This window comes from Haemaphysalis longicornis, unplaced genomic scaffold (genome assembly GCF_048455015.1).
Source record: "Haemaphysalis longicornis isolate Haplotype H1 unplaced genomic scaffold, Haemaphysalis longicornis Haplotype H1 scaffold_10, whole genome shotgun sequence".
Taxonomy (NCBI): Eukaryota; Metazoa; Arthropoda; class Arachnida; order Ixodida; family Ixodidae; genus Haemaphysalis; species Haemaphysalis longicornis.
Genome location: NW_027526204.1, coordinates 104,337,035 through 104,351,258, shown reverse-complemented (window position 1 = coordinate 104,351,258; position 14,224 = coordinate 104,337,035). Strand labels below are relative to the sequence as shown.

At 48.0% G+C, this 14,224-nt stretch overlaps 1 protein-coding gene across 4 annotated transcripts in view; it reads left to right on the top strand.

Moving 5' to 3' along the window:
• The window catches only part of Grip (Glutamate receptor interacting protein), a 168,864-nt gene that overhangs the window by 133,759 nt on the left and 20,881 nt on the right, over window positions 1–14,224 (top strand). For all 4 annotated transcript variants that reach the window (XM_077690252.1, XM_077690253.1, XM_077690251.1 and 1 more), the window contains exons 4-7: window positions 7,334–7,397; window positions 9,263–9,408; window positions 11,338–11,500; window positions 12,676–12,821. In XM_077690252.1, the coding sequence (XP_077546378.1) occupies window positions 7,334–7,397; window positions 9,263–9,408; window positions 11,338–11,500; window positions 12,676–12,821 (519 nt within the window). The remainder of the gene's footprint in view (window positions 1–7,333; window positions 7,398–9,262; window positions 9,409–11,337; window positions 11,501–12,675; window positions 12,822–14,224) is intronic.

The following is a 14,224-nucleotide window of genomic DNA, read 5'->3' as shown; positions in this document are numbered from 1 at the left end:
TGTTTGTATTCAGCACACACCCTCATCGTTTGAACAAACAGCGCAATGACGCAGAGGGAGAGAATCAACTTTTACTGAGCCCTTAGTAGAGGTTAGTGCACACAGGCACCAGACGGGGTGGAACCTTCTTCTCAGGTCCCATATGTGTCCAGCAGCTCCTGGCCCCTAGCCGCCAGCGCGAGCTGGGTCGGTAGGTCGGGGCATGACAACAATGTCTCCCATTGCTATAGGTGGTTGGGGTTGGGGAGGGTGGGGGGTAGGGATGGTGGGGGGTTCTTGAGCTTACTGCACTCTCCACGAATGTGTGCTAGAGTGCCTTCGGGGTGTCTGCAAAACGGGCATGAAGTGTCATGCTCTGCTGGGAACATCTTGTGCAAGAGCACGGGATGCGCTAGCGACCCCGCTTGCGTGCGTCGTACGATCGTTTGCTGCCTTCGGTTAAGTTGCGGATGCGACCTGGGAAACCTACATCTGCCGCTTCTGTACATTTGGGTGATGTCTTTGTAACTCGACACGGGGTGCGGTAGCTGTGGCTCGTCCTCGGCCCGGATTGACAGTTCTCGGGCATAGTGGTCGGCGAGTGCGTTGCCTTCCCCCTGCGAGTGAGCCGGGACCCACACGAGCTCGACGGCCCGTCCCGGTGATTTGCGTTTGGCAAGAATCGTTAGTGCCGTGGGAGAGATCTTCCCCTTGCAGTAGTTTGCGTAGGCGATCTTGGAGTCTGTGACCGCGGTCCTCACTCCGGGTTGTGCGAGTGCGAGGGCCACGGCCACTTATGCTTCTGCTGGATTCGTCGTTCGTATCGATGCGCCGGTGACCAGCTTATCGATGGTGGTGACGACTGCCGTTGCCCTGGTGCCGTGCTTGGGAAGCAAGGCGTCCGCGTAGAGAACCTCGGGGTCCTCTTCCACCTGTCATGCCAATGCCTTTGCCCGCGCAGAGCGTCTCTCGTCGTTCCTCCCCGGCTGCATGTTCCGGGGGAGGGGCTTGGTCTTAATGATGTCTCTCCACGTTTTGGGGAGCATCTCTATTGTCGGTTGCTGTTCAATTTGCCATCCTATCTTGGTAAGGACGGCCCGGCCGTGCTCTGTCCGGCTCAGCCTCATTTTCTGGTTGGATAGGTGTGCTTCCACCAGCTCTTCCGCCATGTTGTGGGCACCCATGTCCAGCAGCTTCTGTGTGGACGAGTAGATTGGCATGCACATGGCGAGCTTGACTACTTTCCTTATCGTGACTTCAGCGTCTCGCGGTTCGCCTTCGTAAGCTGGAGGTACGGGGCGGAGTACGTTACGCGTGACACGACGAACGCCTGCACCAGGCGCAGTGCGTCTTCTTCTTTGATGCCTCTGTTCCGGTTGGTGACTCTCCGGATCATGCTCAGGATCTGTTCTGACGTTGTCTTGGTTTTGTTGACGGCCGCGGGCCCCTTGCCGTCACTCCGCAACAGCAGGCCAAGTATACGGATGTGCTGCATTGGCTTGATCTCTGTGCCGTCGATGGTGATGACCACTTTCGGCGGCGGCTCTTTCTTTGGTCTTCCGGACTGTACATGCATGAGCAGCTCCGATTTCTGTCTCAGGCCGCAGGTCTTGGCATACTCGTGGACGGTCGTTGCCGCTCTCTGCAGGGCTTCCTCCGCCCAGGCATCGGACCCCGCGCGGTTCGTCCACACCGTTATATCGTCGGCATAGAACGCGTGGTCCACGCCTTCGATCTGATTGAGTAGTTCGGGAGGGCCAGGTTGAAGAGCAGAGGCGACAGGACCGACCCCTGTGGAGTACCCCTGTCTCCGAGCTCCACAGGCTCCGACCGTTCCTCACCTATTCGGATGGTCGCCGTTCTCTTGGTTAGAAAGTCTTTAATGTAGCCGTAGGTCTTGCGGCCACACTCCGTCTTCCGCAGGTTCTCGAGCACGCTGGCGTGGGAGGCGTTTTCGAAGGCTTCCTTGAGGTCCAGAGCCAGTTGCTCTCTTGATCACTAGTTCGTGTAACTGGATCAGGACGTCTTGGGTGCTCAGGTGCTGGCGGAATCCATACATGGTCGCCGGCATCTGATTCGTCTCCTCCATATGTGCTTGAAGTCTTCTGAGAACCATGCGTTCCATGACCTTGCCCACGCAGGACGTGAGGGAGATCGGGCGCATGTTCTCGATCGTCAGAGGTTTGCCGGGTTTAGGTATGAACCGCACCTCGGAGTCTTTCCACTCTGCGGGCAACTTCGAGCTTTCCCAGGTGCTGTTGATGTGACCCAGGAGCCCACGCGCCGCCGCATCGCTCATGTTGCTGAGCAGCTTGTATGTAATAGGGAGGCGAAGCTAAAGTTTGCCGGGCGAGGGAAGCGCTGCCCTCTCCCCTCCGGGGGAGTACGCCGGGCCGGCGGCCTATTCGGCACGTGCTTTTTTCGCTGCGCGCGTGCTGCATTTCTCGGGCTAGGAAGAGGGCTGGGTAAAATTTTCTTTCGACTTATGAAAGCATACACATTAGCACGTGTCCAGCAAGTTCGGTTTACACGTAGAGTAGTTACTGAGTTCATTTTTGTCGACGTTTGTCTTGTCGTCTGCTACAGACGCGCCGCCTGCTTCCCGCCGCTCGACCGGCAGACTGCCCCGATTTTAAGGGGGGAAACGCGTTGTTCGGCGGTCGTCGGTTGCTCTTTTCTTCTGCAAGGAGACAGCTGTACAGCTGGTTACAGCGTACTTTTCTCTTGTTTGTTACTCCCTTCGCGTGCTCGCACTTCTGACATCCGGACTTTCTGGACTGCAGAAACACTGACGCTTGCAAGAAATGTAAGATAAACGTGATTGATTATGGTTAATAGGTTATTTCTTACTCTTGAAACAATCAGCTGCATCTTATAAAAACGCATTAGAAAGGCACACGCTAATAAGGGGTGCGCTGACAGCGCCGCATTTCCATTTTACTTGTCCTGAAGAAATTTTTGTTTGCAATGTTTGTCACCCGCTTGGAGTACAAGTATGGGTTAGCGTGACAGTTCGCGGAAACAACAGAACAGCTTGTGGCGTATAACTTTTAATTACTATAATTTACAGAATTTGATGTATACCTCTTCTAATTACCAGTATTGCTAAATGTGGGAAAAAAGTGAACAACGCAGAAATCCCGTCCAGAACACAAGTCACAATGACAAGACGGACCAGAGCTACTACAGCCAGGTAAATCGCTAGAAACTATTTTTTTTACCCATGCAAAATGTCAACCTATTGTGTTATATATGGACGATATCGAACGGCACCAGCTAAACAACTCCGAAGTTCATTTATTATAGCGGAAAACAATCATTGGCAGCATGCATTAAAAAAAGTGTAGAGGGGAGGACTCGTTAGAACACTAGTTTGCATTTTCAAAGCCGGGTAATGTAAACTGAAAGCACACAGATACAAACAAAAATGTGTCAACTTATTTCACCTTTCGAACCGCAGTGATCCATGCTTACCATCTATCCTTTTGGTGCGCTTTCGCGGGGAATATGCAGAATTTAACGAATGGATCCTCTTGTTTCGCCTTGTTACTGTCGTGGGAGCTGACCATGCAACAATATGGGGGGTTTGCTTCACTTTCAGTTAATATTTTCCTTTCGGGCGAGTGAGGAGTGTTCCCGCCGCCCTTTGTACGTGCTGGCTTAAAGGCCAACTGCACTCAAATTTTCGACAACGTAAAAATAATGTCACCTAACAGTTCATACAAAAAGGGTGCGAAATGCAAAATACTGCGATTCAAACATCAACGCGCGTGACGCAAACGGCTCGCGACATTCGGGTTTTCGGAACCGAAACTGAATAGAAAAGGCGGCCATAGCGGCGGCCGGACGTGACGTACGTGAGGGAACGGAAGCGACCGCGCCAGAGCCGGCGGCCGCTCAGAGCGGCCTTCAAATGCGCGTAGTAGCGCCGCGTTTCGCTTTTTTATTTCCACAGAAGAACTTCCACTAACGTTTGCCCATGATAATGGAGTTGGGCGCAATTCCGGCATCCCGTTGCTATTAATCGAGATGAAGTAGACCGCCCGACAGTATTTTTTTCCATCATAATAACTGCCGTAATAGCAATTTTTGGCATTGCAAGTAAAACACGGACCCTGATTTACAAAGCTATTTGCTCGGATACGATATCTAAAAGCAGCTTTTATTATAGCCGATCCCTCGGCTATCACGTCGCCCTCTCTGAAGGGAACAAATCGCACGCGGGCGGAGATAAATCACTATTTCTACTATACATTACATGCAAACAGCTTCGTGAATATCGGCCCAGTATTTTTTTCCCTGTGTGCACATCGAGAATCGAATTATAAAAGAGTTCTGAAACTATAAGCCTGCCTCCAGAGCTAAATGACGCACTAAAACACGAGAACACTTCCTATCTACCGCTGTTTTCTACTTTAACCAGAGACAGGTACTGTTGAAAACGTTTTACTTTCAAATAAACTAAATCTCGCGCTCAAAGTAAATACTTCACTTGGGAATCGAACAAAAATATAATCTATTGTTTAGGAGAGGAGCAGTTTAGTTTTCGCACTTCCCAAATACGACGGCCAATATTTGTGCGCGTGTATTTGTTACTACGAGAAAGGCTGATTTTGGTTCACTTAGCTAGGGAGACAAAAGTCGCACAAATGTTTATAGCCGCGTGTACAAGAACTCTATTTGGGTCGTAAATCTTTTGGAAATGTCTAAAGGATAGAGGTGACGTTGGGCCAGCCCAAATGAGGCCAATATTTGACGCGGAAGTGCAAGTGGTCAATAATTTATAATATATCTTTTTTTTCTGTGGTAAATGCAATAGGAATGACAAATGTAAGGCAAGTGCTCCTTTCGCGACATTTTTTTTTTTTAGTAAAAATATTATGTTCAAGTAAAAAGAGTTTTGCTAACTCCAACACATTCGCAAGCGCCTGAATAGGTTTAGGCTTCTAATCATTTTTTTTTTTTTTTGCATTGAGAAAAATAGGGGATATTACTGCCTATGCGGTTAGTTTAAACATTTGATGGCGACGCCGGTACAGCGCGCTGGTGTAGCAGAGAAACCCCGGGCGAACGCATCCCTGCGCCCGGCGGAGCGCCCTGCAAGTCGCCGGAGAAGCGCGAGCTTCACGGGACAGGCTCCCCAACCTCGGTCACAGGCTGCTCGGAACTTGTTTCGGCGACTCTCCGCCAGGTGCAAACGTCGTCTACTCGGAGGTACTTTGAACAGCGGTATACCTAGCGCTCTCTGTGATTACGAAGCTAAGGATTTCGCCATGGTCATTTTAAAAGCATAGACTACTTATTTGTACAAAAAAAAAATTGAGTGCAGTTGGCCTTTAAGTGGCTCGCGAAGCAGGCGGTCGCTTTCTTCGCATTCGTGAGTAGGGGGCTGGATGCCTCAGGCGGTGCGGGAGACAGCGCGAGCTGCGCGTGCACTTGCCAGACGCGGAGGAGCGGGCCGGGAGGCGACTGCTTCACAAGATCACTCTCCTGTGAAACCGCCGGGGCGCTCGGCCGTTCGAGCGGCGCGTAGCAGACGACCCGTCTCTAGCAGACGACAAGACATGCACCGGCAAAAATGGACCCAGTAGCTACCCTACGTGTAAACCGAACTTGCTGGACACGTGCTAATGTGTATGCTTTCATAAGTCGAAAGAAAATTTTACCCAGCCCTCTTCCTAGCGCGAGAAATGCAGCACGCGCGCAGCGAAAAAAGCACGTGCCGAATAGGCCGCCGGCCCGGCGTACTCCCCCTCCGGGGAGAGTGCAGCGCCACCCGGCGATCGTTCCGGAGCCTATGGCGTCCGTTCCAGGTGCGCTCTTCTTATTACTTTCGTCTATGGCTGTTAACAACTTTGTGATGGTGTATAGCCAACTAGCCCAAACCCAAGCCTTAATTAGACACAGCCTCAGTTCAGTTTCACTTTAGGGGCTCGCCTTGTCGTAGCTCGTTCGCTGGACCCAAGTAGAGCCCCACGGCGTACTGTTGTAGCGGCGTCCCACAGAGGCTTCGAACGTCAAGCGGTTTATATAGTCATAAGCGTTCGAAACTCGTGAACCACTGGCGCTTGTCCCACATCTCCCCGTTGTTTAGCGCAAAGAAAATTGCAGGTATATGAGGCAAAATATACACAACGAACAGCCAGAGCCCGCGTTCATTTAGTTAGGAACGCTCATTGGGTTGGTTTTTACGACGGTAAGCGAAAAAATTGGGCCCATCTCCCCGCGAGGGGGACTCGAGTAAATGCGTCGCATAGGGGGTGGGTGTATTGCGTTAACGTTTAGTGTTTGGGGAGTTGGTGGTAGTGAATGCGTTGTATCAGCAGCTTCTTGACGTAGTTTGAATGAGTCAAGGATATAAGGCGCGTTCGTAGCCTCCCATTCTGTGTCGGCTTTGTGGCGCAGTGGGTAGAGCACCATGTACATTGCGTTCCGCCCGCAGGGTCGAGGGATCGAAACCAGGCGCCGGATAGTATTTTTTTTATATAGTGTAGGGGGAGAGGTGCGGACAACGACGGTGCGGACTACGACTACGGACGTCAACGCGGGTGACATCGTGAGTTACTGAAATGCTCTGCATTTAAAAAGTGGCAGTGCAGCGTCGGCACGTGAGGGAGGAAAAGCAAGCACAAAAAGAACAGAACTCCCGCTGGCGCAATTTCAGGCAGGGGGCGCGCGAGCACTGCGAAGGCGGGGAATTTGATTTGCATTGGGTGGTAGCAGTGAGCGTATAACGGCGCTACAGCCCATTATGGCGAATCACTGCTCTGCACTTCCGACAGCTTTCACATTGAGTGGAATGGGTTTAATTTTTTTTTCTTAGCTCTGAAGTTCACCTTTCTGCCCAAGAATTTCATTTCCGACCGACATAATGTTGGAACAGCTCAGCCGAGAGACATTTATGACGAATTGGAACTTTGAACTGCTAGCTAAAGGACTTTTAGTATAGTATTGAGCTTCAAACTTCCAGCCCAGGCATACTCGATGGGTGACATCAGGAGATGTTACCCACCGAGTCATATCATACAATATCATACAATTCAATATCATACAAGTCTCATGTGACGACTGCAGAAAATGCTGCCATTAATGGCTAAACCACTTAACATAAAAGATAATAGAACTGAGAAGAATTTCAACAATTACTGCCTAAGTTTAAATGACCATCGACAGAGCTGCCATTACATGTAAAGATACATGAAGCATCGAACAGGGAAAATGTATACATGAGGCATAACGTATGCAAGAATCAACTAAACCACCAATTTCTTCTGGCCCATGCCTCTCAGCCGACCGTTTAGTGCTAGCTGTGTGCAGTCGAGGGAACGACACAAGTGCTTTCCAAACACTGCAGGTGGAATCGACAAAGGTGCCCGTCCAAAGGTGGAGTCTCTCCGGCCCGGCAGCATAGCACACAGGTAAGCTGTCGCTGACAAGACGTTACACTGCTGGTGCCGTTAAAAAATTTTTCCCTAAAAAATTCTTTCTGAAAGCGCTCACGCTGTCACCTTGCTTAGTCTAGTCTCTAAACTAACCGGCTGTTTCCCAAGGCACAAATACGGTACGAATAAGAAATTAAAAAAAATGGAAGCATCTCCACTCCGTGGATGATGGCGAGGGTGCGGAGTACGGGGACTCGAAATGACTTCCAAGTTGCGCCCCGAGTGACATCCGATTTGCGCCCCGGCCGTCATTCGATTTGAGCCGTGAGTTGCACCTTGGTCATTCCCTAAATGAAACTGCAACGCACGGCTCAAATCGAATTTCGCTTGATGGTGGTGTGCGCACGGATGGACGCGGACGGACATTGGGAGGTCCTCAGATACTCCACACCATTACAGGCGAGGGAGTAAGCCGTTTGACTCTCGGGGTACTAACTCACGGTCGTAGCACAATGGGTAAGACGACTGACACTAACGCTGTCTGGTCTACCAGACACAGGATGGAATCCTGCCGGTGCCTGTGATTTTTTTGCGATAGTAAATGCTATGAGCACGGACGGGGACGGACATTGTGTGGTCGTAAGGTACTCCGCACCTAAAAAGAAAGACTTCAGCGATACTCATATGGCTAGAGCTTCAGGTATTTTTCTTGTCTAAGAAAAAAAAAGCCACGTGTCTTAGCAGTGTAAGGCATGCTGTAGTGCGAGGCATTGGAAAACGAACGTCCTGGTAAGCATGTGCTATTGTTACGCAATCACCATTGAAGTCGCATGCTGTTAAAAAACACGATTTGGTCCTCAAGCTTACGTGTCCCATCACTTCGACATTCATTTCAAGTAGATTAGTTACCAATAGCCACCATTTTCAATACCGGTAGAGCCAGAATACAAGTGTGTGCACGTATGTGTCCTCCTCAAGGATGACCTTCATCAACGCTCAGTAGACACCAAATTAGCTCATACCTTTCGTGTAAATTTTGTCACCTCTATGTTGCGTGCTAAAAGCTTTATTTCTCATCCACCTCTAGAGTGATTTTTTTTTCATACACATTTAGAATTTCATGAACCGAAAATTGTAACCCCAAATAACGGGACAACACGCGTAACACGCATCAGCCACGATTAGGTGATGATGTTGTAGTTTTAAACGGACAATGTGCAACTCATCGCCATGACTGCATCGTAAACCGTTGTTCTGTGGCGTACAGCTCGCAGTAAGATTTGTCCTTGCCAAGATGCTGGTAAGTGAATTTACCCTTATTGCAAGTCTGTATATAGGAAGTCCATATATGGAGCTCCATATAAACTTACTCCATATAGAATTGCAAAAAGGTAATTTCACTTATTAGCATTACGACAAGGATAAATTTTACTGCGAGCTGTACGCCACAGAGCAACGTAAACGTAGTAAGTGAAAGTACCGTTATTGCAAGTCTACATATAGAAAGTCCATATGGAGCTCCATATAAACTTACTCCATATAGACTTGCAAAAGGGTAATTTCACTTATTAGCATCATGGCAAGGACAAATCTTACTGCGAGCTGTGCACCACACAGCAACGGCGTACGATGAGTTTATATAGAGCAAGTCCATATGGTGCTCCATATGAACTGGGAAAGTCCATATAGAGCATCTTTCCTGCACTACGAACACATAACGCTGCTCTCGTCTCATTTCTAGGCACTTTCGAAGCTGCAGCAATAAATAATTTCGGCACCGATGGCACTTCTATGCTGGGAGAGGCGTTAGCTTGTGGAAGGAAATGTGTAAAGCAACTTATACGTAGAGCTATCAGTTCCTATATATGTTCAGATTGACGTGTCCCTATGCCCCTTCCCAGGTGTGACGCCCTGGCCATTGGCGACCACATAGTGGCTGTGAATGGAATCCGGACCAGCAAGCTCAAGCACGACGAGATCGTCAACCTGCTCAAGAATGCGGGGGACAAGGTGGTGCTCGATGTTGAGTATGAGATTCCCAGCACAGGTAAGTGAGGCTTTCTCTTACGTTGTCCCTTTTCCGTAAACAAGTGCTGCATAAATTTACTAGCCCATTATAATGCTGAAACGCCTTTTCCTCATAGTCACAGTTTTTTGAACAACTATTTCAGAAGCTATTTAACTCCAGACATGACTGCAATTGTCTAGTCATTTTTGTCTGTTCTACACGGACGGCTTTATTAATTTTGCGTAACAAATACCGGATATTTTTCCATGTCCATTCTCCAGCGAATTGCTTCCGCTTCTAAGCATCTAAGCAGCTCTAAATGTTCGCAAAAACCACCGTTCTGATACCTTTTCAACGTCAACACACTCTGTACCCCAGAGTTATTCTACATTGTAAAATCTAAACGGCCAAGCGCACACTGACAGTATCGCAAAAAAAAATGGTTTTGCCACATGCACCCTTGCTTCACGGTAAAGCGCATCCTCAGGCCAGCTTTTAAACCCGATGCCAAATCTGCGTGCAAAAGTGAAGCAGCATTACCACATGACGGAGACGTTTCCACAATACACTGCATGCCTACATCTCCATCCATTCTTCCGTTAAAGGGGGACACTGGTCTTCAAATAAGCACTTTTATTTTCAAGTAAACTTTGTGAAACTAGTCAATCTTCCTGCTTCTTTCGCACTAATTTCGAATATGCCAGTATTTTTTCAGTCGGTCAATTAGTTCCCAAGATAATTAGAGAATACTAGCCCTTTTTGGTCAAACAATACACAAAACAGTGTCAGTCATAAAACTGTAGTCTTTATATTTGCCAATGCTATGAACCCTGGTGAGTGCAATAATTGAAGCAGCTTTTTCATGCATCGCTTGAAACTAATTTTAGAGCTCACTAAACTTTGGTGTCCCTTGCCACTGGTGCCACAAATGGCAAGGAACCATTTTGAGTGCCCATTTCACACTCCGAAGTTTCTTGAGCTGTAAAATTATTTCCAAATGATGCATCAAAAACTGCTTCGATTATTGCACTCACCAGGGTTCATAGCATTGGAAAATATAAAGATTTCAGTTTTATGATTAACACTGTTTTGTTTATTGTTTGACCAAAAATGGCTAATTATCTCCAATGATCTTGGGAACTAGTTGACCAACTGAAAAATAATGGCATGTTTGAAATCAGTGGGAAAAATTCAGCAAGACTGACAAGTTTCACAAATATTACTTGAAAATTAAAAGAAATTGCTTTAAGACCAGTTTCCCTAAGTTCCTACTGTTTAGCAGTTCTTAAAAGGCTCCCTCACCATTCGCAGTTGGAAATAAGAGCAGTCAGAAATGCGTTTCATTTCCAAACTTCTCTAAGAGAGTGCAGCTCTGTTCCGTACGCCCCTAGTATTTACAACCGGCTCAACGTTTTGTAGCGTAAGCTACATTGGCCGAGGTTGAGCAGTTTCGCGTGGACCTCGAAGGGCCTTGCTGCGCAAGCGCGAGGAGCTTTGGATTGGATTGGCTTGGCCTAAATTAGATTGTATTGATCGGATTTCAAATCCAATTCAATTGGAGTACGGGTGTGTAGAGAATTGGGTCTGCACATTCCCCGGTCTGCGCATTTCAGAGGAGTGACGTCATAGTCGCGGCAGAGGCACTGGCGCCGGCGCGTGCCCAGCTGTGCGCCTCCGTTGCGCAGTAGCCAAGTCTGACGCTGCGCCAGAGCCGCTTGATAGCCGTTTCGCGTGGCTCCTGGAGAGCCGTGCTCGCATGCGCGAGGAGCAGTGACTGGACTGGATTGTATTGTATTGTATTGGAAATAGTTTTAGCAGCAGCAAGCATGATAACCAGCTAATCCTAGACAACCAGGAAAGCTAAGAATAACCAGCTGAACCTTACCTTACGCTACGTGTATCCTGGCACAGCCGGGCTAAGCCACTGCTATTTTTTTTTTCTCCTCCTGGTCGTTCCAACCCCCGCAGCGGCGGAAACGTCCATGTGCGTCTGCCCCAAGGTGATCCAGGTGAAGTTGGAGAAGGAGAACGGCAGCTTCGGTTTCCTCATTCGCGGAGGCACCAGCCCCGAGAAGCTCAAGTGCCGCCCGCTCACCATCACCCACGTCCGGCCAGGGGCCCCCGCTGACAGGTCAGAGCAGCCACTGCTTACCTCTAGCGTCACAGAATAAGCTACTCCTAAGTACCGCCACTTCATGCTACCGGAAGCGTCTGGGGGCCATTTTGTTTCTGCTGGCCTGCAGTGTTGCCATCTCTCCCAACGAAACCGCCGCCGGTTGTGACGGGCGGAGTGCGACCGGCCGCTCTAGTATAGCTCTAGCGTCCGCGCAGTCGAGAGGGAGGGAGGGAGAGGGAGAGAGAGAGAGAGAGAGCGAGAGAGGCGCCCAGAAACAAAATGGCTGCGCCCATATGTATACAATTATCACGTGGTGCCGACCGACCAATGAAAATCCTGGCTGCGCATAACAATGAGAAAAAAGAGTGCCGATACTCTAAAATAAAAGCCTTTATTTAATGACGCTAGGTGGCCCATCTTTTGGTGCGTCGTGACACCGAAGCAGTCGCGACACCAGTTACGTGGATAGAAAACTGTTTATGACAACGAGTAAAGGATTCATTATTATTAAAACATCGGGTTTGTGGCTGTACTGGACAATATACACAAAAGGCGTTTAGCAAGTTTAACCATGGTATTCTGAGTCCTTCCTTTACCCGACCCTCCAGTGGAGGGGATCCTTGAAATTGATTTGCCCAAGCATTAGCATTGCGGTATCCTCTCCTCAGCCGAGTGGAGGAAGCAAATGGAGTGGAGGAGGGACTCAGAATACGGCCCTAAGTCTCGAATGTTCTTACTGTGACGTCACTGCTAGTTGCGCTGCCGCCCGACGATGCGCGCATGGTCGCTTGCGGTGCGCCTCAAAACGAGCATGCATTTCAAAGGCGCCTCCTAAATTGCAGAAGCAGAATTGGGAAAACATTTGGGATTTATGTTCTTAAAAGGTCGTTCAAACAGCTACTATTAAAATTTCCTCTTGTGTAAATTGTAAATTGTGTAAATTGTGTAAACTGCCTTCCACCGACATTGTGGGGCACATTTGAAACAGCCTCGACCAGCAAAAATTTTGTTACTTCGATTCGTATCAACGAAGTCGTATTTTCGTCTGTCTCTCCTGAGCTGCTTACAAGACCGCGCAAGGTAGCAAACAAGTTCAAATGCTGATCTTGGCACCAAGCACAACAGACAAGAGACCCCGTCACAGTGAGGCATTTTCTGACTGCTGGCTTCCATGCCGATTCCCCTTTCAGGGAGGGCACAATCAAGGCTGGGGATCGACTCCTGGCGGTGGACAACATCAACCTCAACAATGCCTCCCTCAACGAAGCCATGGCCGTCCTCAAGCAGGTGGAAAACCAGGCCCTGCTCACCATAGAGTACGACGTGTCGGTAATGGGTAAGCACTACACACTAACACCAACTGGCATCTGTCATCTTACTTTTGCGCCAACGAATGCTTTAACTATGGCACTTGCTGCAGGTAGTATGGCTTTTGAGTTTACGGGGTTTGCTCTGATGTTTTGGTATCAGAAACATGACTTGTATTAAAATTGGGATCCAGCTTTGTTCTTTGTTTTTCCCTTCTCCAAGGAAAAATGAGGCAAAGTAGACTGCTCACACATGAGTGACTTTGATTTTGATGATATTTCTCTCATAGGAAGTACACATTTGAGGTTAGAAACATATTATAACATCTGGCTCTCCCATCTGGATGCCTTGGCACCGCCGTAGGACGCCTAATTTACTAGTTGAAGTTCCACCGTTCTAGTTTTCTTTAATCTGAAGCACAAATCCATTTTCTTTTCCTGGCCCATGGACTCTAGATGCAAAAAAAAAATCACATTTTACAAGAGAAGGGAATGAGCAAATTTGGAACGGTGGAACTTCAACTAGTAGGAAGCTCACCAGCTGATTGTTTTCACATCCACCTCGATCACATCGACATGTTGCAGCAGTGTACGTAGTACTGAAGTACTATTAACCGCCACCCACAGGCTGCGAACCAACAAGCACACCAGAAAACTACCGCCAACGTTATGGCGGATCGCCGAGTCGCCCTTCCCATAAGGCCTTGCGGCAACGCGGATGGGCTGCGACTGAATACTCTTAGAAAACTGGGACGTAAAATTTTCGTCTCAGTACTCCTTTAAGGGACACAGCTCTTAAAACAATTTCTTAAAAATTTTAAGTAAAATTTGTGAAACTTGTCAGTCTTGCTGCTTATTTCGCACTGACTTCAAACACGGCATTATTTTTTTAGTTAGTCAATCCATTCCCAGGATAATTAGGTATAATTAGTCATTTTCTGAGGAACAATAGACAAAACAGTGTTGGTCATATGTAGTCTTTATATTTTCCAATACTATGAACCCTGGTGAATGCAATAGAGAAGCAGTTTTTTCGGGCACTGCTCTGCTTGGAACTAATTTTACAGCTCGTTAAACTTTGGTGTTCGAAATGGGCATTCGAAATGGTTTCTTGGTGCCACCAGTTTAATGAGCTGTAAAATTAGTTCCAAGCAGTGCCCCAAAAACTGCTTCTCTATTGCATTCACCAGGGTTCATAGTATTAGAAAATATAAAGACGAGTTTTATGACTAACACTGCTTTGTCTATTGGTCCTCCAAAAATGGCTAATTATCTTAATTATCTTCAGAACTAATTTACTGGCTCAAAAAATAATGGCACATTTGAAATGAGGGAAAGAAGCAGGAAGACTGACAAATTTCACAGAGTTTACTTAAAAATTTAAAGAAATTGTTTTAAGAGCAGTGTCCCCACTTAATGGGTCACCTATAAG